The sequence below is a fragment of the Gadus chalcogrammus genome, chromosome 1, assembly GCF_026213295.1.
Source record: "Gadus chalcogrammus isolate NIFS_2021 chromosome 1, NIFS_Gcha_1.0, whole genome shotgun sequence".
In the NCBI taxonomy this organism is placed as follows: Eukaryota; Metazoa; Chordata; class Actinopteri; order Gadiformes; family Gadidae; genus Gadus; species Gadus chalcogrammus.
Window position 1 is genome coordinate 3,577,880 of NC_079412.1, and position 27,549 is coordinate 3,605,428.

General features: G+C 42.1%; 2 protein-coding genes across 2 annotated transcripts in view; one reads left to right on the forward strand and one right to left on the reverse strand.

The window, feature by feature from the left end:
• The first annotated feature begins 965 nt into the window (after positions 1-965).
• On the forward strand, positions 966-25,788 carry ppil1 (peptidylprolyl isomerase (cyclophilin)-like 1). Its single transcript, XM_056608647.1, has 4 exons — positions 966-1,174; positions 1,519-1,673; positions 20,624-20,692; positions 20,915-25,788. Exons 1-4 carry the CDS (start codon positions 1,119-1,121, stop codon positions 21,133-21,135), a joined length of 501 nt encoding a protein of 166 aa, XP_056464622.1. The 5' UTR covers positions 966-1,118; the 3' UTR covers positions 21,136-25,788.
• The window catches only part of LOC130403166 (sodium- and chloride-dependent GABA transporter 2-like), a 41,671-nt gene continuing 37,663 nt past the window's right edge, over positions 23,542-27,549 (reverse strand). The window contains exon 16 of the transcript XR_008904077.1: positions 23,542-25,394. The gene's annotated coding sequence lies outside the window, so the exon portion shown is untranslated. The remainder of the gene's footprint in view (positions 25,395-27,549) is intronic.

The following is a 27,549-nucleotide window of genomic DNA, read 5'->3' on the forward strand; positions in this document are numbered from 1 at the left end:
GGCCAACCCTGTAGTGATGTGCTCCTCTTTGCTGCCTCCTTTAGTTGTCTCTCTCTCTCTCCTGAATCCTCCTCTTTTCACTGGGCATTTCGGCTTCACTAAACAATAACAAACAATACCCAAAATAGTGATAAGATTTAGGCATGAACCATTTTGAATGAAAGAATTCATGTGATGCATTACTTCCATCATTTATTCTTCTTGTTAAAACGAAATGTTAGAAACTAACTATCAGCAGACATGTAGCTTAGTTTGCCTACCAAAAAAAAAAGTGTAGACTATAGTGATAACGGGCTGCTTGTCTGCAAGCTAGCTAGCTGTCTGATTATTTAGGCTAAACGTTACGTGGCAAACTGAGCCTGGATTTATGAAGATTGTAATTCATTTCATAAAACGTGATGATGATTGTTTGTTTGTTATACATCTCAAATTCACCTTTTCCGACAACATCAAGGCAGTCGTCTCACAGGTGCCGGTGTTCCGGTCGCGTGCAGCGCTGCAGCTACGTTTCACACGCCGCGCGGCAACTCGCCGCCTCCATTAATTTCAATGAGGGAAGGGCGGCAGAGGGGAGGCGGCCAAAGCGAATGTTGCCGCGCGGCAGAGTTTGCCCTCCCCCTACTGCCTTTCACTCTCAGTGCCCGAACGGAATTGAATGAGGCTACGCTTACTTTATGAAATGTTTCGAGTGGCGATTTTTTTTATCTTGGCCTACATGAAATTCTGCATCCATTAAATGATAAAAAAAAAAAAAAATCTTTTTTTTTTTTTTTCTCGGAAGGGCAACGTGAGTCGAGGAGGGCATATGGGCAGTTGCCCAAGCAACCTGAGCAACCCCCCTGTGCACGTCCCTGCTGGTTATACATTATTTGTCTACAGTCATGTAATGGTTTAACATTGTTTGTCCACTAGATGGCAGTCATGTCATGGTTTTACATTGTTTGTCCAGCAGATGGCAGTCATGAGAACTAGTTTCCGTTGTTGAACGAACAGAAGAAGCAAAACATCAAGCTACTGCTGGCCGGCTGGGATAGCTTCTGGAATAAACGTGTTCGTCAGAAGCCCTCTTTCCGAAAACAGTTTAATCTGAAGTCCCTTCGGACAAACTGGAGGCTGAGATGTCCGGGATCCCACCAGACACATGGCGGCCCCCCACCGTCACCATAGAGACCACGTACGTCCTGTTGGTCCGATGGATGCTTACCTTATTAGCATTATAGTCATAGCGACGCAGTGTTCATATTTATTAATAACTTACTTCTAAAGACGAATTAAACCCTCCTTGGTTTGGTGGGAGGATAGCTCTACCAATCACTCAGCCACTGTGATGCTCGTCTTAAGGTTTGTGATGGGATCTGTACCCCATTGGTTCCTTCCTGCGAGTCTTGCTTTATTTGAAATAGCAAGCCCGGGATACAGTGTAAGAAAGGATGCCGTTTTTGGTTCCCCAGTTTGCCGTGCGTTATTATGTTGGCTCTCCGGTGAGGTAACGTTTTTTTTTATTTTCTTGTCTTTCAGAATGGGCGCCATAGTGCTGGAGCTGTATTGGAAGCATGCTCCGAAAACCTGCAAGAACTTCGCCGAGCTGGCCAAGAGGGGGTACTACAGCAACACCCGTTTCCACCGGATCATCAAGGACTTCATGGTGCAGGGGGGAGATCCCACCGGGACAGGTGAGCTTACCATGCACTAACTAATACCTACAGGGGGGAGACCCCACTGGGACAGGTGAGCTTACCATGCACTAATTAATACCTACAGGGGGCAGACCCCACCGGGACAGGTGAGCTTACCATGCACTAACCAATACCTACAGGTAAATGAAGCAGATGAAATGATTTACTTTACACCAGGGGTTTTCAAAGTGCGAGAGAGTGAGCCCCCCCTCAGAGAAAAAAAAATTCAGCTGAGCCCCCCCCCCCCCTCCCCAAAAAAAAAGTTCTAAATACCTGTGTTTTGAAAGCTATCTTAATTATTTGACACATTTTAAACATCTCTGATCATAATTGTAAAACATTTGAAACATATTTTTGAAACATATTTTAAACATATTTCTGAAACATTACAACATGCGTTTTTAAACATATTTCTTAACACAATTTAACAACTTTATCTCAGCATGTTTTAGCTTAACCTTTTTTAAATAAATTTGAACATCTTAATCTGTGTAAACTGCCAGTTTACACAGATTCATTCAGGGTCCCCGACTCTGAATTTTCAGAGTCGAATCAGATCTGCCTTTTCAGTCCAGAGATTCGACTATTCGGCGGGGTTTGTTTACCGGCGTTGCTATGGTGACCTCAATTATTATAAGCAACTGAAAACGATGCTATAAAAATTCAGTTTAGATAGTATTGAAGATACAAGTGTGTAGATTTGTTTAATGGTTTGAACGATGGTAAACGGTTGAAAAATGAATGAGTTCCGATGTCTAGAAGTAGGTGTATCAGAATGGGCTGACGTCTTCAATGAAAACAGCTGAAAACGAAGCGGTATGAAACTAAAACTGTGATTCTGAAGAAATTTTAAATGATATCGAAATTCTGTTTGAATATTATTGAAGATACAAGTGTGTAGATATGTTAAATGGTTTGCACGAAGATAAACGGTTGAAAATTGATTTAGTTATGTTACTTTTACAGTTGAAGTACGACTGATGATTTGAATCATCGACTTTCAGGTTTATTTTCGGGTTTATTTTTTTCTCACGTCGCGTCCCCCCTGAAGAACTCTGGCGCCCCCCAGGGGCGCCAGAGTTTCACAGTTTGAAAACCACTGCTTTACACTACACTTAAAGTGTAATTCCGGCGAAAATGGAGCCCAGGGTCCTTTCCGGTATGAAAACAGATCTTCTTATTTTTGTTGATCATCCAGTATTAGAACTTGCCCGGAGCAACACTAACAGCCCAAATGGCTTACATTGCATTTGCTTGGGGCATTCGTCATTGCCAGCCGTTTGTGGTGATGCTGGATTGTTATGCTGTCGATAGCTCGGAATAAACAAGTTGTGTAAGAACAATTATGCATTTCCATGGAATTAAAACAAAGTTCCTCCTTGAACTCAAATCCGCTGCATTCGGTAATCGACTTGTATGGATTTCCTGTAAAACATTGACCGACCGGTAAGGCAAAGACTTGTAAAACTCTTTTTTTAAAGAACTCCCGATATGCTAACAAAGTTGTTGATGCTTCGTTTTAAGTGCAGGGTACTGTAAAGGGTTGGTGCTATTTTGAGCAATATTAGTGGTTAAAAAATGCAGATTTGGGTCGCTAGCTCATGAGCTCTAGCGCCACCAGCAGGTCAAAGTTGGACATTCATTCATGTTTATAACTTTTGACCCATTCATCCAATATTCACAAACATGATTCATTGGAATCCTTGGGCCAATCCGAGTTCAACGCACCCTATGTCGTCGTTTTCCTCCATGATGGATTTCCGCCATCTTGGTTTTTATCAAAAACCTTCCAAATGACCTCTCCTATCATACATTTTGTCCAATCATCTCGAAACTTGACACAGATTGGCTGTGGCAGCCATTCAAATTCAACTGCGCAGCTGCCAAACAGGAAGTACATTTCTGAGAAGCCCTTTGATATATCCAGGGTTTCCGCAGGGTTGGTGGTAAATGCAATTAGCCCAAATTAAGGCCATGAAAAAGTAAGAAACGTCATCTGACGAAATATTTATTTTTATGTTATGAGTAGGACCTGAGCGATATCAATGATGTCAGGTGGTGCGTGCGCTGAAACAAAGTGGATATACCCGGCTGGCTTGCGGCCAAACCATTTCGCGAGTTCGCTTCTGTTATTTCAAAGTCATTTGAAATCTTCGGACCTCTGGCTGGAGGAATCGATATTTAAAGAATGATCGCAAAAAGAACATTTGTCTGACCGGTCGCCTTGGTTATATCCGTGTGTAGGCCTGTCACGATATGCAATAAATCAATTAATTGCGCGATAAATTAAAATGAGCGATAATCTTTTGCCGGCCGCAATAATTTCCATTTGCACTCTTTTTTTTTAAAATCATTGCTTTATTGGCCTAATCTGAGAAGAAATCTATGCCATAAACAGAAATATTATAGGCCTTTATTACACGGGTCTTCTCAATGCCGTGGAACGCTCCGTTCACTTGCATAGATAGTCCGGTAACTTGTCAACCCCAGCGTCTTCGTTTTCTAACCAACGTCAACGTCTTTGAAGGACTATTTCTCTGCTGATCAACGCTACGAATGCTGCTAACGAATAAATTAAAATGAGTAAAAAGACACACCATGTGAAGTTATTTTTTCGTCTTGGCAAGTAGCCTTGTAATAAGCGGGATGATGTAGTATAGAACGTCGCCGGTCATTATCTTAAATAAGCCCCTTCAGGGTGAAGCAAGACACCTCCGCTGCGTGTCGGTCGCCTGTTCGCCCTGTCGGGGCTTATTTTCCCGATAGTGACCGGCGTTCTATGCATTATATATATGTATATATATTATATATATATAGCAGGGTAGGCCTAAGTAACAAATGTCGGGTTGAAATCGGGCTCCGGCTCATAATTACAGGGCACAACAAGTAAACCCCCTCGTCAAGTGTCAGTAGCCGCATTGACATAGACACATCTGTTCCGCATAGATTTCTATGCGGAACAGAAAATGATCATGTATACGCCTCATTCGGAATACAATTATCTGTTCGGCAGATTCTATGCCGAATAGAAGAGGTGGTGTAGTCCGTTTTAATCGCCATGTATGCACTTATTCCGAATAGATTGAGGTTTAACTTGGAGCAGCCGCAGTAGTTCGCAATTGGTCCACTGAGCTCCGTCAGTACTTTTAAGCACACCGAACTTCACCGCTGTCAAGGAAAGTGGATTTATTGCCTGATTCACGTCTTTGTTATCACTCCGTAAAAGTAGTCCGGTAAGCGTGTCCGGTTGCTAAGCGACGGGACATGGGTGTTTATTAATGACGTGTTCGCGTATCGTAGTGTCCGCGCGCGTCCGAGGTAACTGTAAATGAGTAGGCTACTAGTAGTACTTTTGCAGGCTGAACGTTAAAATACTTCTTAACTTAGAGAGATGGCAGCTGCAGTAGTTCGCAAATGGACCTTTGAGGATTCCTGGTCACTAAATTCCTGTAAGACCACTCTCTCCCACCAGTCTTGGCTGCAGACTCGCATCCAAATTCCTCTTGTTTGCGGCGGAGCTTAAGGTAAATATAAAGATCTGACGAGAAATTGACGTTGCTGCGCTGTCCTCCTCCTTCTTAATTGAAGGAGCCGGCAGAGAAAAGCTCTCTCCTGCTGTGCTTTCATTAAAATCAAATTTAAAATCCCCGATAGTGATAAGACATCCATTATGTCGCTGCCGGTCCAGAGATGTGTCAGGTGTGCGCGAGAGACAGAACGGACACTTTTGTTACTGCCATGTATTACAGTAGCCTACATTCGAAACACATTTTAGGAACAGATCTATGCCGCATAGAAATCTATGCGGATCAGATGTGCCATGTAAACGCGGCTACTAACTTGTTCATTGTCTGTGTGGGAGGCGGAGTCCTGGCGCAATCGTGTTTACATCCTTTTTATTTAGTGTTTCAATTTTATTTATTGTTTTTGGTGGTGTTTGGTTTTTATTCAAGAGTATTTTTTGTTAATAATAGATTGTTTTTGGTTGTTTTGTTAATTTATTCTGGATATTTTAAATGTCTTCCAGACGTCCAGTTCCAGTGTTCATTAAAAATAAAGGTTTATTGATCTTCGAAAGGGTGTACTTTATCATTATATTAGTTGAAAAACTGCAATATTATCGCTTATCGCAATAATTCCTGGGGCAATTAATCGCCCAGAAAAATTTGTTATCGTGACAGGCCTATCCGTGTGGTTAATTGCAGTTGCGGTGTTAATTAGCGATGTCAGCTTACTGTTACATTAAACTGTAATCAGAAAACGCGTTTATATGCTATAGACCAGTGGTTCTCAAACGTTTTATCATGAGTACCACCTTAGAAATTATTTGGCTCTCCAAGTAGCACCGGAATTAAAATAAAGTGCGTAGGCCTATAACTACATAGAGTTTACACAGAAGGCATTAATATTAATAATACGATTTATTATTCACATAAATTTACTTGACTGAAGCAACCAACTGTCTATAACTCCTGTATTGTATTTAAACACTTGCAACGGGATAATACTAACAATTGAACAACTGCTTCAATAGGGCTACCCAGCAAATGGGGATATCATCTGGCATATAACATACCAGTCAATCTAGTGAGGTTATTAACAAGTATACTGCATTAAAGCATTCAGAGCACTGAATATTAATTTTAACAACTGCAGTCAACCAATCATGTGAGGTAAATTGTACTGCATCAAAACATTCAAAGAATTGAACATGAATATTTAAATACTGGAGTCAAACAATCCTGTTATAAGCAATCATGCACAGCAAAGAGAGAAATCATGTGTACTGCGAAAACACTGTAATCAAACTATCATGAGTAAGAACAAGTGTATCATAGAAAAACAACGTATTCAGTATTAAAAAATACTGCAGTAAGTGCCATAAGGTCAGAATATAAACTATGTTTAGGTTTGAAGGAGAATGTATCTATTGAAAATTAGGCCTATCATGCTTAGTGAGAGGGGTGTGATGTCTGGGTCGATTGAGGTTAGCTTTAGCCTCAGACTTGGTTCAGTATCCAACCTGCTTCCAGCACACGAGTTGAGGGGGGATGGCATCCCCCTTTGGAATTAAAATGATCAAAATCATCCCCCTTCTGAAACAGCCATCCCCCCTTCCCATCCTTTCCAGGATCGAAAACCTCTTTAAGAATGTTTTCGACTGCCTAGCAGTAGGCATATTGCAGATAGTTAACAACTCTCTCCAGTCAGGCAATTTCCCAAAAGCTTTGAAAACTGCAGTTATTAAACCCCTTTTAAAAAAGCGGAGCCTAGATGCCTCTATTATTAACAACTACAGACCAATATCAAATCTACCCTTCATAAGTAAAATCATTGAGAAAGTTGTCCTCCAGCAACTTAATCACTTCCTGGCATCAACTGGTTGCTGTGACACCTTCCAATCAGGATTTCGACCCCTGCACAGCACTGAGACCGCCCTTATTAAAGTTGTAAACGACATCCGTCTTAACACAGACTCTGGCAAAACCTCAATACTAATGCTACTTGACCTCAGTGCTGCATTCGACACTGTAGACCATACATTACTTCTGGACAGGTTAGAAAACTGGGTGGGGCTTTCAGGCACCGTCTTCAATTGGTTCAGGTCCTACCTACAAAATAGGAACTACTTTGTTTCCATTGGCGACTTTGTATCAGAATCAACCAACGTGACATGTGGAGTCCCACAAGGTTCGATCTTAGGACCCTCTTTATTCAACATCTACATGCTCCCACTAGGGCAAATCATGCGAAATAACAATATGGACCATCATTGCTATGCTGATGACAAGCAAATCTATGTATCTGCTGTGTCAGTGCATTGAGCAAGTGAAAGAACGGATGTGCCGAAATTTCCTTCAACTAAATGAGGACAAAAGAGATAATTGTATTTGGTTCTAAAACGGAAAGGCTTAAAGTAACCCAACACCTTCACTCTCTGTCCCTGAAAACCTCAATCAAAGCCAGAAATCTAGGGGTTATCATGGATTCAGATTTACATTCCGACAGTCACATCAAATCAGTTACAAAATCGGCATATTATCACCTTAAAAATGTAGCAAGACTTAGAGGGCTCATGTCCACCGAAGACTTACAAAAACTTGTACATGCCTTTATCAATAGTAAGCTTGATTACTGCAATGGTCTCCTTACAGGTCTCCCAAAACAAACTCGGAGGAAGCTTCAGCTTGTTCAGAATGCTGCTGCTAGAGTTCTAACAAAGACCAAAAAATTTGATCATATTACACCAATTCTGAAATCGTTACATTGGCTTCCTGTAGGTCAGAGAATTGATTTTAAAATCATGTTGCTAACCTATAAATCCCTACATGGTTTAGGCCCAAAATATTTAACTGATATGCTTCCACTACATCAGCCTTCTAGACCACTAAGAAGCTCTGAGACCAATCTGTTAATTATCCCCAGAGTAAACACAAAACATGGGAAAGCAGGATTTAGTTACTATGCAACAAATAGCTGGAATAATCTCCCAGAGGATTTAAGACTTGCCCCAACTCTGAGCACCTTTAAAACAAGACTGAAGACTTTTATGCAATGTATCTTAAATACATTGCACTTTCTAAAAAGCTTTTTTTAACTTTGCCTTTATTTTCTATTTTAATACAAAAATGCCTTTAACTTTTTATTTTACCCATTTCTTTGCATATGTTTTTCTTCTACTTATCTATTATTTTATTTAATTGTATGACAACGTTTATATGTGAAGCACTTTGAGTCTGCCTTGTGTATGAAAAGTGCTATATAAATAAAGTTGCCTTGCCTTGCCTTCAAAAAATCTTTCATACTCTGCGTACCACTAGAGGGCGCTCGCGTACCACCAGTGGTACACGTGCCACAGATTGAGAACGGCTGCTATCAACCCTATAGTATCTGTGGTATAAAGTAGGGGTCCAACCGGATCACAAAACTCATGGTTCGGATCGTGTCACGGTTTTTGAGTCACGGGTCGGATAATTTTCGGACCAACGACAACAATAAAGATAACAAGACAAATGTGACTTTAAATAAAATCTTCAAATGTGTAAAAACAAAATAAAGTGAACAATTAGGTAATAATCCTGCTTCCTTTAAAGGGAAACTTCACCCATTTCCATTAAGCTTTGTATCGTTAAACCCACTCATATTTTTGAATGGTCGTGCATCATTACCTTATTTTCTGGAGAGACTGGAGAGTTCCGTATCGATCTCCAACACTTCCTGTTTAAGATGACGCAATATGACGATTTTTGCGTAGAAATAAATAGGAAGTGTAAGAGGGGAGGAATCTCGTAAGACTACAAGCAATAGTCCCACCCCCCTATAGGGGGTAGGACCCACTGACCCTACAGACCTATCAGAGCACTGCCAGTGGGTGGGACTTCACCAGCAGAAACTAACATCCACAGAGGCTATTGATCAAAATGAAGTACAATGCAAAGCTGCAAACTTGTCGCTTTTCGGCGACAATCGCCGTTTTCTTGGTCAATTTGGTCATTCACGTGAATCGTGTAGAACCGGAGAGTCGTTTTTGGGGGGGGGGGTCCAGAATTGCGAAAATTTACTGGATCATTCTTTTAATTGACATTTCTCTGGGCTTATCGGAATCTCAGCACTTGCTTCAGAATCTTTTTTTTATAATTGACATTTCTCTGGGCCAATCGGAATCTTGAAGCACACAGCGCCAACTGAGCTCGCCATTGGATGAGACGGTCGCCTGGCTACCGCGCATCCGCATGCGCATGCATGCGGCCAAACAACGCAAGAGAGCTTGCGAAACACTCGTCCAGAGGGGTGTTCCACGAACGGAGGTTTAACAAACACTGAGTTAACGCTGAACTCTAGGTTGATTTACCCTATGCCGACTAACCCAGAGTTTTCGGTTCCACAGCAGCGGTTATGCATTAGTTCAATCAACTCGGGGTTGGTTAACACAGGGTTGTGCGCGTCCACGCCAAACCTAAGAAGACGTGATGTATGAATCATGGAAACTCTGATCGAAATGGCGAAACGGGCCGCTTATTTCAATGAAATGGAACTTCAGGTTCTCCTGGAGAGCTATGACGAGGAGAAGGACATTATCACAAGGAAAGGGAACACTAAAGCCTCTGCAACCCGGAGAACCAAAGCCTGGCAGCGGATCGCTGACCGCGTAAATGCGTTAGTTACACGTCAAAAGCATGATCCTTAATATTTGAGCCATGAATATATAAATATCCCAGTTAAGCATTCTTAAAGATCCTACCACATAACCCCTTTCTTCTAAAAAAATATGTACTCCGATGGCTTCCAAGCGGTCAGCGGATCAAGTATAAAAATGAAGTAGGCTATAAAAAACATACAAACTGGTAAGCTTTTCCCACCATCGTATTGGTATAAATTTAAATAAGCCATTTTTTTAAGCCAATCATGAAAAGGCTGACAGTCGGCAGACTGGATCTGGCCCTCAAATTGTTTTGACCCCGGTGGAGGAGCTGTTAATAAACATAAATTCAGGGCGCCCTGGCATGGAGGGGGTACCTGGAGGTAACTACCTCCTCAGAGAGTCAGGGGCCATACCCCACTGGTTGAATGTAGGTTTTTGTGTTTTCTTGTATTTTAGATTTTTTTTGCCTTCGAAGTAACATGGGTCATCTGAAAGGACTGAGATGTGCTCAGCATCTCCAACATTATAGCCTAGATAAAACCACCATTTGCAAAAAAACGGAGGGCTACGCAAATAGTCTGGAGTGTACTGAGGCCAGGTCCTCGATTGGTAGTGTTGGCTATGTAAGGCTATTTAAATATATTAAAGATTTGCGCGAGAATTTATAGGCCCATCTCTCCACTCCAGCAAAAAGTCATTTGATATGCCAAGATGTCGAGCCGTGGTCTTATCAATCGCTCCCGGTGGATTGCACGTATAATTTGCGCTCCTATATCAGCAGTTCTCTCATCAAAAGGGCATGCCATTGTGAACACATGAAATCTGCGGTGAACGCGGATTAAATACCCAAAACCGGGTTATGTTTCAAACTTAACCTGCGCAAAACCTGCTCCGACCAGGTTTGATTCAGAGCATATGTTTCTATAGCAACAAACATACCGTGATCCTTTTGGAACGGAAAACCTAGGGTCACAGCAAACCCTGGGTTAACTTACCCGGTTATGTGATAAAACCGGCTTTGTGGAACACCCCACAGGCTAACGGTGCGGCCACACCAAACGCGTTACTCGCGTTGGATAACGCGAGTAACGCGCCTAACCTGACGCTTGATCATTGTGGGGTGGTTACTCGGTTCAACGCTTCCAACGCGTCAACGCGCCAACGCAGCTAGATGAGTTCATGTCCATGCAAGTGAACGGAGTGTTCCCTCTTCGTCATAACTATCAAACCAAACAGCCTTCACATTCACCGAGCGAACATTATGAGTAAGTAATAAGTAAGTAAAATGCACATTTCTCGCTAAAAATGTTTCCATAAACGCATTTAATGGCGTAACTATGTTACTAAGTGTGTGCCAATTACCGGGGTATCACACTTCTCAGCCTCCCTGGTAAAGTCTACTCCAAGGTGCTGGAAAGGAGGGTTCGGCCGATCGTCGAACCTCAGATTGAAGAGGAACAATGCGGTTTTCGCCCCGGACGTGGAACTACGGACCAGCTCTTCACTCTCGCAAGGATCTTGGAGGGGGCCTGGGAGTATGCCCATCCGGTCTACATGTGTTTTGTGGATCTGGAGAAGGCGTATGACCGGGTCCCCCGGGAGAAACTGTGGGAGGTGCTGCGGGAGTATGGGGTAAGGGGGTCTATCCTCAGGGCCATCCAATCTTTGTACTCCCAAAGCGAGAGCTGTGTTCGTGTTCTCGGCAGCCAGTCAGTTTCGTTCTCAGTGGGTGCTGGTCTCCGCCAGGGCTGCGCCTTGTCACCAATCCTGTTTGTGATATACATGGACAGGATATCGAGGCGTAGTCGTGGTGGGGAGGGGTTGCAGTTCGGTGGTCTGAGGATCTCGTCACTGCTTTTTGCAGATGATGTGGTCCTCATTGGATCATCGGCCTGTGACCTTCAGCACTCACTGGATCGGCTGGCGGCCGAGTGTGAAGCGGCTGGGATGAGGATCAGCACCGCTAAATCTGAGGCCATGACTCTTAGCAGGAAACCGGTGGATTGCTTACTCCAGGTAGGAAATGAGTCCTTAGCCCAAGTGAAGGAGTTCAAGTACCTCGGGGTCTTGTTCGCGAGTGAGGGTACTATGGAGCGTGAGATTGGCCGGAGAATCGGAGCAGCGGGGGCGGTATTGCGTTCGCTTTACCGCACCGTTGTAACGAAAAGAGAGCTGAGCCGCAAGGCAAAGCTCTCGATCTACCGGTCGATCTTCGTTCCTATCCTCACCTATGGTCATGAGGGCTGGGTGATGACCGAAAGGACGAGATCGCGGGTACAAGCGGCCGAGATGAGTTTTCTCAGAAGGGTGGCTGGCGTCTCCCTTAGGGATAGGGTGAGAAGCTCAGCCATCCGTGAGGAACTCGGATTAGAGCCGCTGCTCCTTTACTTAGAAAGGAGTCAGCTGAGGTGGTTCGGGCATCTGGTAAGGATGCCCACTGGGCGCCTTCCTTGGGAGGTGTTTCAGGCACGTCCAGTGGGGAGGAGACCTCGGGGAAGACCCAGGACTAGGTGGAGAGATTATATCTCAACACTGGCCTGGGAACGCCTCGGGATCCCCCCGTCAGAGCTGGTCAATGTGGCCCGGGAAAGGGAAGTCTGGGGCCCCCTGCTTGAGCTGCTCCCCCCGCGACCCGACCCCGGATAAGCGGATGAGGATGAGGATATGTTACTATTTCCACCCAGAATAAAGATAGTTGTCGGCCGTGGCTGCGCTGGAGTCTGAGGTAGGAACCCCAAACGCCGCCGTGTTTGGGTGATGGAGTTTAGATCGGGTTAGATTAAATAATCTCTGATATAAATAACAATAATCGGGTTAAATAACTTCACATGGTGTGTCTGGTGTGTTTCCAGCATTCGTAGTGTTGATCAGCAGAGAAATAGTCCGCCAAGACGTTGAGGTTGCTTAGCATCCAGACACTCAGTCCATGCAATGGAACGGAGCGTTCCCTCTTCGTCATAACTATCAAACCAAACATCCTTCACATTCACCGAGCGAACATTATGAAAGTAAAATGCACATTTCTCGCAAAAAATGTTTCCATAAACGCATTTAATGGTGTAACTATGTCACTATTTCCACCCAGAATAAAGATAGTTGTCGGCCGTGGCTGCGCTGGAGTCCGAGGTAGGAAACCCAAACGCCGCCGTGTTTGGGTGAAGAGTTTAGAATAGAATAGAATTGACTTTATTTGTCATTGTGCATTGGATACACAACGAAATTTGTTTGTGCAACTGTCACGTTAAAATTGTACCGGGGGCGAAAATTGTACCGGCCTACGTCATCGTTTGTTTACATCCTGACAACCTGACAACCTGCCCTGCAACAGACGACGCGATGCAGAAAACATGTTTCCAAACGACGAAATAACATAATACAGATAGCGGATCGCTATCTGTATTATGATAGATAGCGATAACACTTGTTTTTACTTTATATTTGTATTGTATTTAATTGTTTAATCGAAACAATAAAAAAATTTGCCCGCAAAACGGGCGATCGCGTCAAATGACGTGTCAAATCACGTAGGAAGGTTCTTGAACATTCTAGACTATGAAACCTGCTTAAAACACAAAAGCTAAATTCGATTAAACAATTCAATACAATACAAATATAAAGTAAAAACAAGTGTTTTCTAGCGATCCGTTATCTGTATTATGTTTCAAGAACCCTCCTACGTCATTTGACACGATCGCCCGTTTCGCGGGCAAAACACAATTTTCGCCCCCAGTACAATTTTAACGTGACACAACCACTAACAAAAGTGCAGTTGTGCTGGGTGGAGGGTAGGAGTGTAGTGTGATTATTAAGTTCTGTGATGGCCCTGGGGATGAAACTGTTCTGCAGTCTGGAGGTGCGGGCTGTGGTGGCCCGGTAGCGCCTGCCAAAGGGTAGCAGGGTGAAGATCGGGTTAGATTAAATAATCTCTGATATAAATAACAATAATCGGGTTAAATAACTTCACATGGTGTGTCTGGTGTGTTTCCAGCATTCGTAGTGTTGATCAGCAGAGAAATAGTCCGCCAAGACATTGAGGTTGCTTAGCATCCAGAGACTCTGTCCATGCAAGTGAACGGAGCGTTCCCTCTTCGTCATAACTATCAAACCAAACATCCTTCACATTCACCGAGCGAACATTATGAAAGTAAAATGCACATTTCTCGCTAAAAATGTTTCCATAAACGCATTTAATAGCGTAACTATGTTACTATTTCCACCCAGAATAAAGAAAGATGTCGGCCGTATGCTTCTGTCCAAGCTCACTACTCACTGATTGGCCATGTTTCCAAACGACGAAATAACATAATACAGATAGCGGATCGCTATCTGTATTATGATAGTTACTGCGTTTACGTGCGTAATTACGTGCGTCTGACGCGCCTAACGCCCCTAACGCGACGCTTCATCGCATGTAACGCGTCTACGCGCCTATACCAATGGTTCCCTATGCAAAAATGCCGAATTTTGACGCCCCTAACGCGAGTAACGCGTTTGGTGTGGCCGTACCGTAAACAAAAAAAATTGTTTGTGACAGTTGTAAATAAAATATTTTTTATAAGCCTCAAGGATGTTTTGACATTGATTTTTGATAAAGTATGCTGAGTTTTGTTAAGTCACGCTCAGACTAGTGTCATTTGCATATTACAATAAAAAAAAAAATCCCCCTGTGACACGGTCACCTTTTTTCCTCTGAGGAGTTTGCAGGACTGACAATGGCGGAAGGTACTGGATCTGACAAAGAAGATGGCACCATGCAAAAGTTCACCATTTTGAAAGAAATACAAACAAGGACTAATTCACTGAGTTCACCAACTAATACTCTTCACTAGAAATGTTGTGTGAAATGAAAAGACAGCACCAAATTAGAATTTTATTTTATTATTCGACTACATATAGGACCCAATTTCAATACATATTCATGCCTCCACCGGTGAAATGCTCCTTTAAGCATAGTCAATATTAAAAAAAAAAATGCAATCTGAGGCATTATTCCTTCTTCTTCTTAACATGGATAGTAAATAATCCCTAACCCTGGATTTACAATTCAGGATGTCTGCATTGCCTGGGGAGAGTTTAGAGTCTACCCTCTCCCAAGGAAATGCAGACATCCTCATCTTTTTTTTTTTTTTTTTTTTCATCAAGTATGGTAGCGAAATACAGTTTCTGTCGTTTTATTTGGCATTTTGTAAATCCATTGATTTTGGTTGGGAGACTCATTGCTCATTGCAAAGGAGGTTGGTTGTAGTGTTTTCGCTCGGTTCTAGCCCTACTGTTGTTACGGAGAACCGAGCGAAAAGACTACAACCAAACATAAACATGACCAGTTCCCGTTTCAATGGGCTTTACGGAACGCCAAATAATACACAACAGAAACTGTAGCCGTTTCTCAATACCAAGTACGCGAACTGCGGACTCGTGGACTTGGAAGTTCGCACTTGGCAAGTCCGGACTTCCATGTACAAACCTCAGAGGCCGGGAGTACGCACCTGCAATTGGAACAGCAGCGGTCTCGAAGACGTCACTACCTCAGCTCGTCTGTTAACTGTGCTACGGCCTCATGTAGGCATATACTACTGAACAATATATACAAATTATATAAAACAAAACACCAGCCTCTTTCGTTTTAAAATAGTATGTTAATATTTTGAATTAATATAAATGAAAAGTTATGCGTATTCACATGGCACAACAGCTGTACCCTACATATAAACAATCAGTGGCTTGAAAAAGATTGTATGAAATTGCCGTTTCTCAATGTTCCTATATAGCCTTTTCCGGATTTCCGTTGCCGTTGCGATGGGTTTCCTCTATCAGCGATTTATACAATACAAAACAAATGATGTTAAACAAAACCCCTCTTTCATTTCAAATAATATCATGTAAATATTTTGAATGAATAGGCCTCCATTTTTGTTATACTTTTAAAATGTTCCTATATAGTACGATTATTTCAAAATGAAAATAACCCTCCCTCTCCCGTCATGGGGGTAGCCCGTGTTACCAGATTGGGTGGGAAATCTGGCCCAATCTGGCAACACTAGCGGAGGCGTCACTAAACGATCCTAAGCAGTTTTATTTCAGAGTGCAGCAAAAAGCTCCGCTGCACAGGAACTTCAGAAATGCTTGAGAATATGTAACTTGTGTGGACGCTACCGCATTACTTGGTCAATAAAAGAGCTACTTAAAAGTTATTTGATTCAGAAAAAAGCTATTTGTTGATCGTTTTGCGGGTAGCTAGATGGTACTCACTGAACTTTGCATTGATGATGAAGATATTCCTGTTTTTCACCTCCAATACGACAACGTTGTTAATCAACCCACTCTTGAAAAAAAGTTAGCCATCCGTACTTTTGTAGGCTTTCACTTTTTGTGCGGTATAAGGTGAGGGATTCGCTATAAGATAAATGTAAATATCTCCAAACTCCACGTCTGGTCGAGACGTTGCCAACTTCAAAGCAATTAACACATCAGTGGGTGCTGTGTATGGATCCTAAGTTCCGAGTATGTTTATCTTTTATTGTTATCTAATTTGAACAATTATGGTCTTAATAGTTGATTGATAGTAGTATTGGATATCTGCAAGGCTCCAATTCCCCTGGCTGGCTGCTGTTCATCGCCATTTTGTCGGCGTCTGTTGCCCTCCAGGCAGCCACGGTAGTTACGTGACTGCAAATTATGAATAGACCCTAGAGCAGGCGTGTCAAACTCAAATACCCAGTGGGCCGAAATAAAAAAATGGGTCGAGGGCCGGACATGTTCAATATTTATTATGAACTTAAGTTTTACCCATATTGAATCTGAAAGTGTCCTAAAGCTTAGGCTTATTAGCTATTGCAATAAGATTTATGTATTTGTTGGCCTAAACATGAACTCAGCCTTAGTTTTACACATATATATGTTATCTGAAACAAGGAGTCTCAGATCGATTTTCAAAATAAAATAAAGAAGACACTAATTCTCATGCCGCTCTCATTGAAAATCCAAACATTAAGATTTATTTATTTGTAGGTCTAAACATGAACTCAGCCTTAGTTTTACACATATAAATAGATGTGTAATCTGAAACAAGGAATCTAACTCAAATCAAATGTCAAAATACAATAAAGAAGACACTAATTTCGCATGCCTCAGTTAAAATCCAAAAATATACAAAAGTGCAAAAATGAAACCTATGCTACATTAAAGCTCAGTTTACTGCACCGTGATTTGCCCTGGTGCCTGAACCAGATACTTGACATCTCTTCTTCGACGCAAGTTCCTCAATGTTTGGGGTCAGGCTCTGAGCTGAGGAAATCCTCAGGATTGAGTGAAGGTGTTCATTAGTGAGACAACTCCTGTGTGATGTTTTGTTGAACTTCATTACAGAGAAAAGTTGTTCACATAGGTATGTGCTACCAAACATAGAGAGCATTTGAGCAACTTGAGCACGCAGCTGGGGCATTGTGTCAGGGATGAAACGTGGAAACTGTGCAGCACCAACAGAGTCATACTTCGACCTGAGTGTGTCGCTACATTGGAGTTCGATCAGCTCCATTTGGAGGTTGGTTAGTGCGCTTTCCACGTCAACTGCAAACGGATTACTGAGCAGTTCAAACCTACTCTTTTGGGCTTCAAAGTCGGCAAATCGGCGTGTGAAGTCGGCACTAAGTAGGCCGAGCTTTTCAGCAAATTGTGCACTTGGGAACACAGAGACCTGCTCTTTCATAGTTTGGCAGCACTGGGCACGGCCCAGGTTTTCTCGCAGTATTTGTATCTCCCACAGGCGCAGCTTGGTTTTAAACGCCTTCACCGCAGCGTCCAGGTCAGTGATCACATGATCCCGTCCTTGAAGCTGCAGGTTGAGCGCATTGAGATGGCTCGTAATGTCACACATAGTTGTGCCATGCATTGATTTCAGTCCTAAAAGTTCCTCTGTAACGCGCAGGCTCGAGTCAACTCCGCGGATGAAGATTGACAGCTGGCCCGTATCTGATGTGTCGGTGCTCTCATCCACAGCGAGGGAGTATGCGATGAAATGTTTTCCCTTTTCCGTCAGCTGTTGTTGTAAATTGGTGGTGAGCTCAAATACCCGATCAGCAACGGTGTTCCTGCTCAGACTGACGTTTAAAAATGCTTGTCTTTTATCTGGGCACACGACATCCCAAACTTTTAACAAGCAGTTTTGTAGAAATTCTCCCTCGGTAAAGGGCCGGGCGGATTTAGCAATCTCCTCAGCCACAATGAAACTAGCCTTTGCAGCATCACTTTGTATTTTGGCTTTAACAAACATAGTCTGCTGTGACACCAAACTTCGTTTCAACTCCACTACCTTCTGTAGCTTCTGCTGAATGTTCATATCCTTGTACTTGTCTTGATGTCTTGTTTCATAGTGACGTCTTAAATTGTACTCTTTCGTGACAGCCACATCTGCCCTGCACACAAGACAGATGGGTTTGCCCTTCATATCGGTGAACATGTATTCAGCCTCCCACCTCTCTTGAAAAACCCTGTTCTCAATTGCCCCTTTCACACCGCCGCAAAATCGGGGCCGGTTCCGGGCCAGTTCGGAGCTAGGGCCAGGGCTTTGGTTTCACACCGCCAAAGAACCGGCTCCAGCCCCTAAAAACCGGTTCAACTCTGGCCCCACTTTAGAGCTGGGCTAGAACTAGAACCGCTTTTACGCCGGGGGCAGGGGGCGGAGTTATCTGTACCTTCATAAACAGGAAGACCAACGAAGGCATTTTTTAAAACACCGAAGTAAACAATGGACGTGAATCCGTGTATGGTTCTTTTTTGTTTTTTCTGATTTTGTTTTAAATCGGAATATTCAAAGAACGAACCATACACGGATTGAATCGAAGACGAAATTGTTCCCTCTTCGTCATAACTATCAAACCAAACATCCTTCACATTCACCGAGCGAACATTATGAAAGTAAAATGCACATTTCTCGCTAAAAATGTTTCCATAAACGCATTTAATGGCGTAACTATGTTACTATTTCCACCCAGAATAAAGAAAGATGTCGGCCGTATGCTTCTGTCCAAGCTCACTAGCGGAGACGTTTGCAGTGACGTCATGACGTTGCTCACGCCGGCTCCATGGCTGGCTCTGGCCGGTGTGAAACCAACCGGTTCTTAACTGGGGTAAGGCTGGAACCAGTTTGGAACTGGCCCTAGCACCAGCCCGGAACTGGCTCTCGGTTCTTTTTGGTGTGAAAGCGGCAAATGTCCACTTTCCGTTTAGCCAATTATTTTTTTTCGGGGAAAGCATCAGGTAGCTAACAAAAAGTTAGCTAAGAAACCTAAGCTACTTCAGGTGATAAACAGTATGATGCTGCTGCAGTAAACATTCTAGACTAGAGGGCTACAGGTAGTGGGGGATGGGCTCGCGCTTGCGGGCCTCGATTGACGTATACCAGCGCAGCGGCAGTGCATTGTGGGACTTGCAGTTTTAACGCTGAAATGCGATAAACCGGCGGGCCAGTTCTGATAGACATTAGATATTATCTCGCGAGCCAAATAGCTGTCAATCTGAAGGCCCGTGGGCCTTCAGATTGACAGCTATGCCCTAGAGTATCTGTGGTATAAAGGCTGGGACGAATTTCAAATTATAAATATGTACAATCCATAACGTTAGCTATCTGGCTCATAGCTCAGCTGACTAAAATACCTCCCGTTGCCAAGTCGTAGCTAAGGTCCGTCCTATTTATGTGAAAAATGTTATATTTGGTATAGCTGCTCGCAGCTATATATATATATATATAAAATTATTAGTGCTGTCAAGCGATTAAAATATGTAATCACGATTAATTGCATTAATCGCGAGTAATCACGATTAATCGCAATTATTTTTTCTATGCTAAATATCCCTTGATTTCTTTGTCCCATTAATTTTTTCATTTTAATGCTCTTATCAACATGGAGAAGTGCATCGGCTTGCCTTGTGCAAATGTTTTTTTATTGATAACAACATTGGCATATACTGATTAAAACAGGACGATACAAAAAAAAAGCCTATAGTGCAATTAAACGCTGAACATACAAACATACTGCCTTGGACATAGCAGTCAGGCTACTGCTTCTTTGTTTTGAGCCAAAGAAAAAAAAAAATCTATATTTATAAATAAATAAATAAATTGCGTTAATCGCGCGATAAAAATATTAACGCCGTTAAAATTGGTTTGCGTTAACGCCGTTAATAACGCGATTTAACTGACGGCACTAATAATTATCTTTAATTACTTTATCTTGTATTGTTGCTGCTATGTGGCTGTTGAGGGACCGAGTCTAAGAATTGTACTCTTTTGTACTTCATTTATAAGTACTTATAAATTCAAATGTAATAAAAGCTTTCAGTCTTTCCAGGTGTATTTGTAGTTTTGTAAAACCGATGTTTATATTCTTTATTCTTTTTATTTTTTTGTTGGTACGGTGTGGGCAGTGGTTGTTCATTTTGAATTGTCACATAATATTGTATAATCGCTGGTTTGTACAACCGTACCCTTATTTCTACAGTAATACTTCACCCAGATCTGGGTGAGGTAAATAATTGAAGGCTTAATGGTTGGTTGATTGTAGGATAATAATCATGAGGTTAAAATGGATTTTACTGACTAATTCGATAGGATTCCTTTTCACATGCTTGTTTTTCTGAACTTTTCAAGGTATCATTTGGAAGTGGGTCAAAGACATGAAGCTTTTATTTTTTTGTGGGGCCATTAGGAAACTAGATCCATTCAACATGCCTGTATTGCTGTGATATAACACTTGGAGTCTTTCTCTAGAGGCTAGCTCTGTTAACGAAACCTTGTTTCTCTCTTTAGGTCGGGGGGGTGCCTCTATCTTTGGGAAACAGTTTGAAGACGAGATCCACTCGGAACTCAAGTTCTCAGGTAATCACTTCTCATTGGTTCTGACGCTCGTCGTATTCTGTTATGTTTAATATATTCATACATTGAAGGAAGTGGCTCTCGGTGGATGGGAATTGATCGAGGTTTCTCTGCATCACCGCCTGTTGCATGTTGCTGTTTTAAAACAATATGCACGTTCCATTTTTCGAGTTCTGTGTTTATGTTTGAGACTGACTAAACTATATAACATGCACGACCTCAAAGGGGCGGGTATTCTGGCGATGGCGAATGCAGGCCCCAACACAAACGGAAGCCAATTCTTCCTCACACTCGGAGAGACTCAGTGGTTGGATGGAAAACACACAATCTTTGGCCGAGTGCGCCAAGGAATGGGCGTGGTGAACCGCATCGGAATGGTGGAGACCAACACCCAGGACCGGCCCGCCGACGACATCAAGATCCTGAGGGCCTTCGTCACCGATTGAATGACCTCGTTTTCTACATTTTAAAAATACTGTAATAAATGTTTTTGTTTACGTGTGAGTGGATCCATGGCCAGGCAAAGGGGTGTATTTCTGTGTGTGGTGGAGCCCTTGAGGCAGTTCCTATAATAACTTGACAATTGTGAGGCTGAGAAGCGTCAGGGGCTGCTGCTTTATATGGTGCGTGTTTACAGAGGAGCCAAACATGGTGTGACACTGAGTGTGCTGCTGTTAACCAATCAACGGTCTGTACATCTGTCAGAGGGTGAACTTTATAATTTTGAGGATGACAGTGTTCCTGATAAGGCCTCATATTAAAGACCTTTCAGCCATGGTATTAACATGTGACTGCATACGAATGTGTCCACAGACATGGTGACTAATGTATGATAGTAAGCATTATTGGCCCTTAACACTAATATTCAGAAACACTGCCTCAAAAAGCTATTGGCTTAAGCAACACCAGTAGAGGCATATACTTTTCCCTGAACTTTTAAACGTTGGAAACGTGCAAAAACATAATTATATATTTATGTGGTATTCAGTCCAATGCTTAAAATATATCTGGCATTCAGTAGGCCAATGCTGTGGTAGTAATAATAATAATACATTTAATTTAGAGGCGCCTTTCATGACACCCAAGGTCACCTTACAGAGCATATAGTCATCATTCAAAACTATGTAAAACAGACTAGGAATAAAAGGAAAACAGAGGTTAAACATGAAAAATGATAATAATTAATAACACTCAAAGACGCCTAAAGTGAAGGGGGGACCTCACTAACCACCAATATGTAGCACCCAGTTGGGTGATGCACGGCAGCCAATTGGCGCCAGAACGCTCACTACACACCAGCTTGAGGTGGAGAGTTAGGGATGAGGTGGAGAGTGAGGGAAAAGAACATTTAAACACTATCTACCATATTTAAACACTGTCGATCACATTTAAGCAATATCGACCACATGTAAACACTATCGACCACATTTAAACACTATCGACCATATTTAAACACTATGGACCACATTTAAACACTATGGACCACATTTAAACATGTAAACCCTATCGACCACATTTAAACACTATCGACGGTAGTGTATGGGGGATGGCAGGTATGGTAAAAGGGTGTAAAGTACTGTATGACCAAGTGTTTCTTTCTGTTCAATATAACTTTATCAGTCCCCTGTAGGAGACATTTGTTAATGTTTGTCCCCATAAAACAATAATGGTAAAAAAAATACAAAAAAATACGGTAAGTAAGTCACACCGTCCAATTAGAAGGCTCCAATTACTACTCACTCCCCCTACTCACTGCCACCAATGCAAAGCGAGCAGAACTGAGTAGGGGAGGGCGTAGCCTCGTTTCCACATACGTATGTTTTTCGTATCCGTGCTTCCGTAAATTTACGGAAGGGGTCGCTAGTGTTTTACGTAAGGACATGAATTTATTTACGGACAGCCAAAAAGATGGGGGAACGTATGATAATGGCCGTTTTTAGGAGACCGGTACTTTGGAACATGAGGATCGACATATACAGAGATAAAAAAAACAACCAGGCTTGGAAAGAGATCGGCGAGGAGTTTGGCCTGCCCGGTACTTACATGTTTTTTGAAATATATTTAATTAAAAAGCCATCAATTAGGACTATACAAATAATACAATCAATATACGATCTTAAAATCAGACTATTTTATATATATCAAAATGATGAAGTATAGAGGAAACGAAAATAAAAATACTCACAATTTGTCTTTTTATTCACTCAAACTGACAATCAAAAGCAAGCGAGCTAGCAAAACTTTCATACGGTATCTCCGTAAAACGACGGCGAAAGTTAAATTTTTTGAACGTATATTACGGACATACCGGACAGAAATGTTATGGAGGGGAGGAGTCTCGGAGGAATCACGTACTCACTGCACGAAGATGTGACACGTTCGGCTCAGCTGCACTTGGAGGTTATGGTAGGTGTATGGAAGTAAATCTGTGCCATCGGGTTTTGAAAATAAAAACACATTGAATTATAAGCACTGGATATTTATGCATTGAAATAACCTACCTGAATTTTTTGCCTCTGAATTTAACTCTTTACATTTTCAATATATCATATTCACCTTTATTTTTCAATGTCAAAAAATTCAACGTTAAAATATTCAACTCAAATATTTTCAACTTGCCAAAATTCAGTCCGCCAAAGTCACCATCAAAATTCAATGTACGAAATTCAGTGTTAACATCCGGGGACCCAAGTAAGAGCAATCGATCCTAGATGCTAGATCGCGGTCAAACGAGTGGGCGCGTCATTCTCGTTGGATACCTGACTCTCACGCGGGAAGGCAAAACAGATCTAGCCATGTCCACCTGCAACAGCAGCAGTAATGGTACGGAGCCCCCTAAGAGACATGGAGGAAAAAAAATATTTTGGTTGAAAAAAATAAAATAAAAATCAGAGAGAAAAATAATAATTTGGTTTGCGAGAAATCGCAAACCAACTTCCGGGTCAGAATTTATCTTCCGTGTCAGAGGAAAAACTGACGACCGCAACGATGAAGCATGGGAGATCATCGTTTATTTTGAGCTTGGCCGCAAATATTCGGACATCAAATCAATGCTTGCCAGTAGGCACGCCTTCCACATAAGTGAGAGACATCTGAAGAGGATACTGCGAGATAGGGGACACTCGCCGCAAGGCGTACTCTGACCTGTCGGTCCTGGTGGATTTTATTAGCGACCAACTGCAGTACTCTGGACAGCTTCACGGGTACCGATGGATGTACGCTAAATGCAGGGAGCATGGACTGCGTGTGAGGAAAGAGGATGTGCGGTTGTTATTGAAAGAGCTCGATCCCAGAGGAGTGTCACGAAGGCTAGCGAGACGTCTCAGACGACGAAACTACTAGTGTAGATAGATATTAGATAGTGTACATAATATACAACTAGTATTACTTTTCATACCCTGACATGTTTTTATTGTTAATGTTCCTGCAGTCTTCTTCTAAATATCACATGATGTTGCTGTGGTGTCAAGACAGCTGATTTTATACAGGTTTCAGGTCATCCTACTTGAACCGGCAGGACGACCGCACCCCCTGCTGTATACAATCAGCTGTGTTGACACTGCAGCAACATCATGTGACATTAAGAAGAAGACTTCAGGAACTTGTCATGGTATGAAAAGTAATACTAGTCTGATTACAAGAAATAATTAGTAAATTGTTCTTGAACAAGTACAATTATTAATTCATTACGTTTTTCATCTAGCTAATGTGGCCAGTGAAAAATATGGCCTGAAAATATCAGGAAACGGCACCAAACTTGTTTGGCAATTTTTTGTTTCCACATACGGGATAGCAATATAGTTACAGTAATAAAAAAATTCCAGTCTCAATAAAAACATGAATAGCGTGTGTTGTCGTTTTTTAACCCCACTCTCAGTATTTGAAACTACAGGTTGTAAATGCACAGATAATTTCAAAATGCTTTTCTGTCGTTAACATGTCAATATTTGTACTGATTGGCCATCAGAAGTTCAGAGTTCGATAGATACATCCATTTTTTTGGTCCCATCATTTGAAATCCAATGATATTCTATCATGAAAGACTCAGAATAAGTATTCACATTTAGTTACTGCCAGTTACCTTTTTTTTATAAATACAATTCTAACTGAAATAAGTGATACATTTGTTAAAGTAAAGTTCTGAAATTGATACACATTTGATTTACTTTTTACAGGCTTTGTCTATAAAGCCCCCCCCATTTCTGTGTTTCTAAACCATCGTTTAAAGGAAAATAACATTTGCCAAAAGCTAGAGATGTTGAGTTATGACTTTAAAGGAAACTTATAAAGGAAAAGGACAGCAAGGTGAATTACTTATGTGACCAAAAAATCCTGCCACTTCGAAGCTCAACACAAGACACAACTAAATACGTCTGACCTACACACATGCCCTGATGGCCTCTCTGAGGATGCATGTACAAATTCACTGCCTGATATGGATCTGTTGCTAGAGTGAGATTGGAATCAGCCATAAAGATGTTGCATAGTTCATATAGATCTGGATAACACGGTTTGGTCTGGCGAAAGATACATTCATTTTTGCACAGTTGAAAATCACCATCTTCAATTGGGGAAAGGAAGTCTCTTGTCCCATAGAGTTCAGGTAATGCAAACATCACGTTCGGCCAACCGCTGGGGACGTTAAGGTTTTTCGATGGCCTGATGGTGTCTGTGTTCCAGACCTTGCAGTGTCATCCAACTCATCCTGTTAAAAGCAAGAATATAAAAACAGTAAATACATTAAGGAAGAACTATAAATGCATATCCAGGGCTGTTTGCTTATTTTTTTTTAAGTGGTAGCACTGGTGCCAGCAAGCACAAAAACTCGGTAGCATAAAAATAAATTTTGTAGCACACAGTGTGATCGAAAACTTGCGTAACCTTAACCCTTGCATTTCACTCTAATTACCTTTGGCATGTCATCTTGGTCTCATTTGAGATTCACAATCAATATTATATACTTGTGTGCAGTAATAATTGTAGAAAAAATGAATAGGGCTGCACTTATTTAGACAAGAGCCTAACCTGCCAATAGCAACTTTTGCTGATTCAGAATTGTTTTCCCCCCATAGAACAATAATATTAACATCTATATCTGTATATTGTTTATCTATACACATAATTATTATAATGATTAACATTTTTAGAACATTTCCTTTTAATTAACACCAAACTTTATACATTGAGCACAGCCTATTCAATTAATTAGTATACATATTTCTACAATTTAGGATAAATTAAATAGGTTGTTGTGAATGTTTTTGGAGTAGTTCTTCCATGGCTTATTTCAAAATGTGTCTATAGGCTACTGTTGACTGCTCTCGGCTCTCTGCAGCTGAAGGACAAGATGCGTCCAGCCAAAGTGGCGGGTGGACTCAATAACTTAAGAATACTTTACCCAGTTTGGCGAGTGTTAATTTTGAGCCCTCTAAGCAGTGTTGTGCATCACTTATGGAAGTAAATCTGTGCCATCGGATTTTGAAAATAAAAACCCATTGAATTCTAAGCAATTCATATTTATGCATTGAAATAACGTAACTCAAAATAAAATGTTTGTATTATTGGATATTTTGAATAATTATGAGCTATTGCATATGTATAAACCCACACATGCATAATCCCATTCACAAATATATACAAGTTTTAACAATACTTGCTATACTTTTGTAGTTGAAGTTATTTAATTAGTTTAATTGATTATTTATCTTTTTTCTTGAAGTGCTATTTTTTTTTTACAATACATACATTGCACATAATGCACCCCTGAAATCTTCAATATATATACGTTCTAAAACAGCATAAACAATGTACATGGGATGATGGGATGAGTAGTGGTGTAACATAACGTGATTCTGCAGAGGGAGCATTATTTGATAGAGGCAATGGGTTTATCCACTATAGGGCTGGCCCGAATTATTTGAATACTCGTTCGGAAAATTAGTATTCGAAGCTTAAATCAGTATTCGGAGCTTCGTTGTTACACGTAGGCCTACGTGACGTTACCAGAGCGAGGGAGGCAAACGGCGACACCAAGCAGAGAAGCGAGAGAGGTGGAGGAAGAATAGGTATGCGGCACCGGCGGCGGCGACTCTGGCGGCGGCGGCGGCATCACTGGCGGCGGCAGCGGCATCTCTGGCGGCGGCGGCGTCTCTGGCGGCGTTGTCTCTTGTGGCAGCGGCGGCGGCGTCTCTGGCGGCGGCCCGGCGCGGCCTCGTCCCCCGCGGCCTTGTCTCCCGCAGCCTCGTCTCGGGCTGCGTCGTCTCGTTTGGGGTACGCCAAGGGATCGCGTTGCCCGCATCCTCCACCACTGTGGCAACCTCGATCGTCGGCGGCTGAGATTCCCGAAGGAGACGGACCAAATAGGGTGTGGGTCAACGGTTTTTATTGCGTATAACCACTTAAAAAACGTAAAACAAAAGACAACGAAAATTCTTCCACTTATGGGGTAAAAAGGGTGAGGGATCTCCAGGTCCGGTCCGTCGGTGAGGTCAGCATGGCTCCCGCTCCCGCTCCCGCTCCCGCTCCCGCTCCCTCTCAGCACGAGCCACATGGCTGAGAGAGCCCCGAATGAGTGGTGAAGCAGGCTATTTAAGCTGCTTCTCCACCGGTTCCTCAGGTGCTCCTCATCTTCTTATTTGGCAACGGCCGGGTTTTCCACAACACATATGACAATCAATATTCGGTATTTGTTATGGATTTATTGTACAAATTCCCTGAAAAGATGCACGTTCCAGAATGAATTGAAAAGCTCCCGCAAGGGCTTAGATGGCAGAGGACAGCTGATTTGGTTCGGAACAACAGAGCAACACCTGTTCGCTTCCACGGGGTAAAATTAAGTAACTCCAACTTACTTAGGCCTA

Bases quoted from the DNA above. Each gene is read 5' to 3' on its own strand.
- ppil1 (XM_056608647.1), top strand. From the start codon at position 1,119: ATGTCCGGGATCCCACCAGACACATGGCGGCCCCCCACCGTCACCATA. The intron at 1,175-1,518 runs GTACGTCCTGTT...CTTGTCTTTCAG, and splicing joins ACCGTCACCATAGAGACCAC to AATGGGCGCCATAGTGCTGG. The intron at 20,693-20,914 runs GTAATCACTTCT...ACGACCTCAAAG, and splicing joins CTCGGAACTCAAGTTCTCAG to GGGCGGGTATTCTGGCGATG.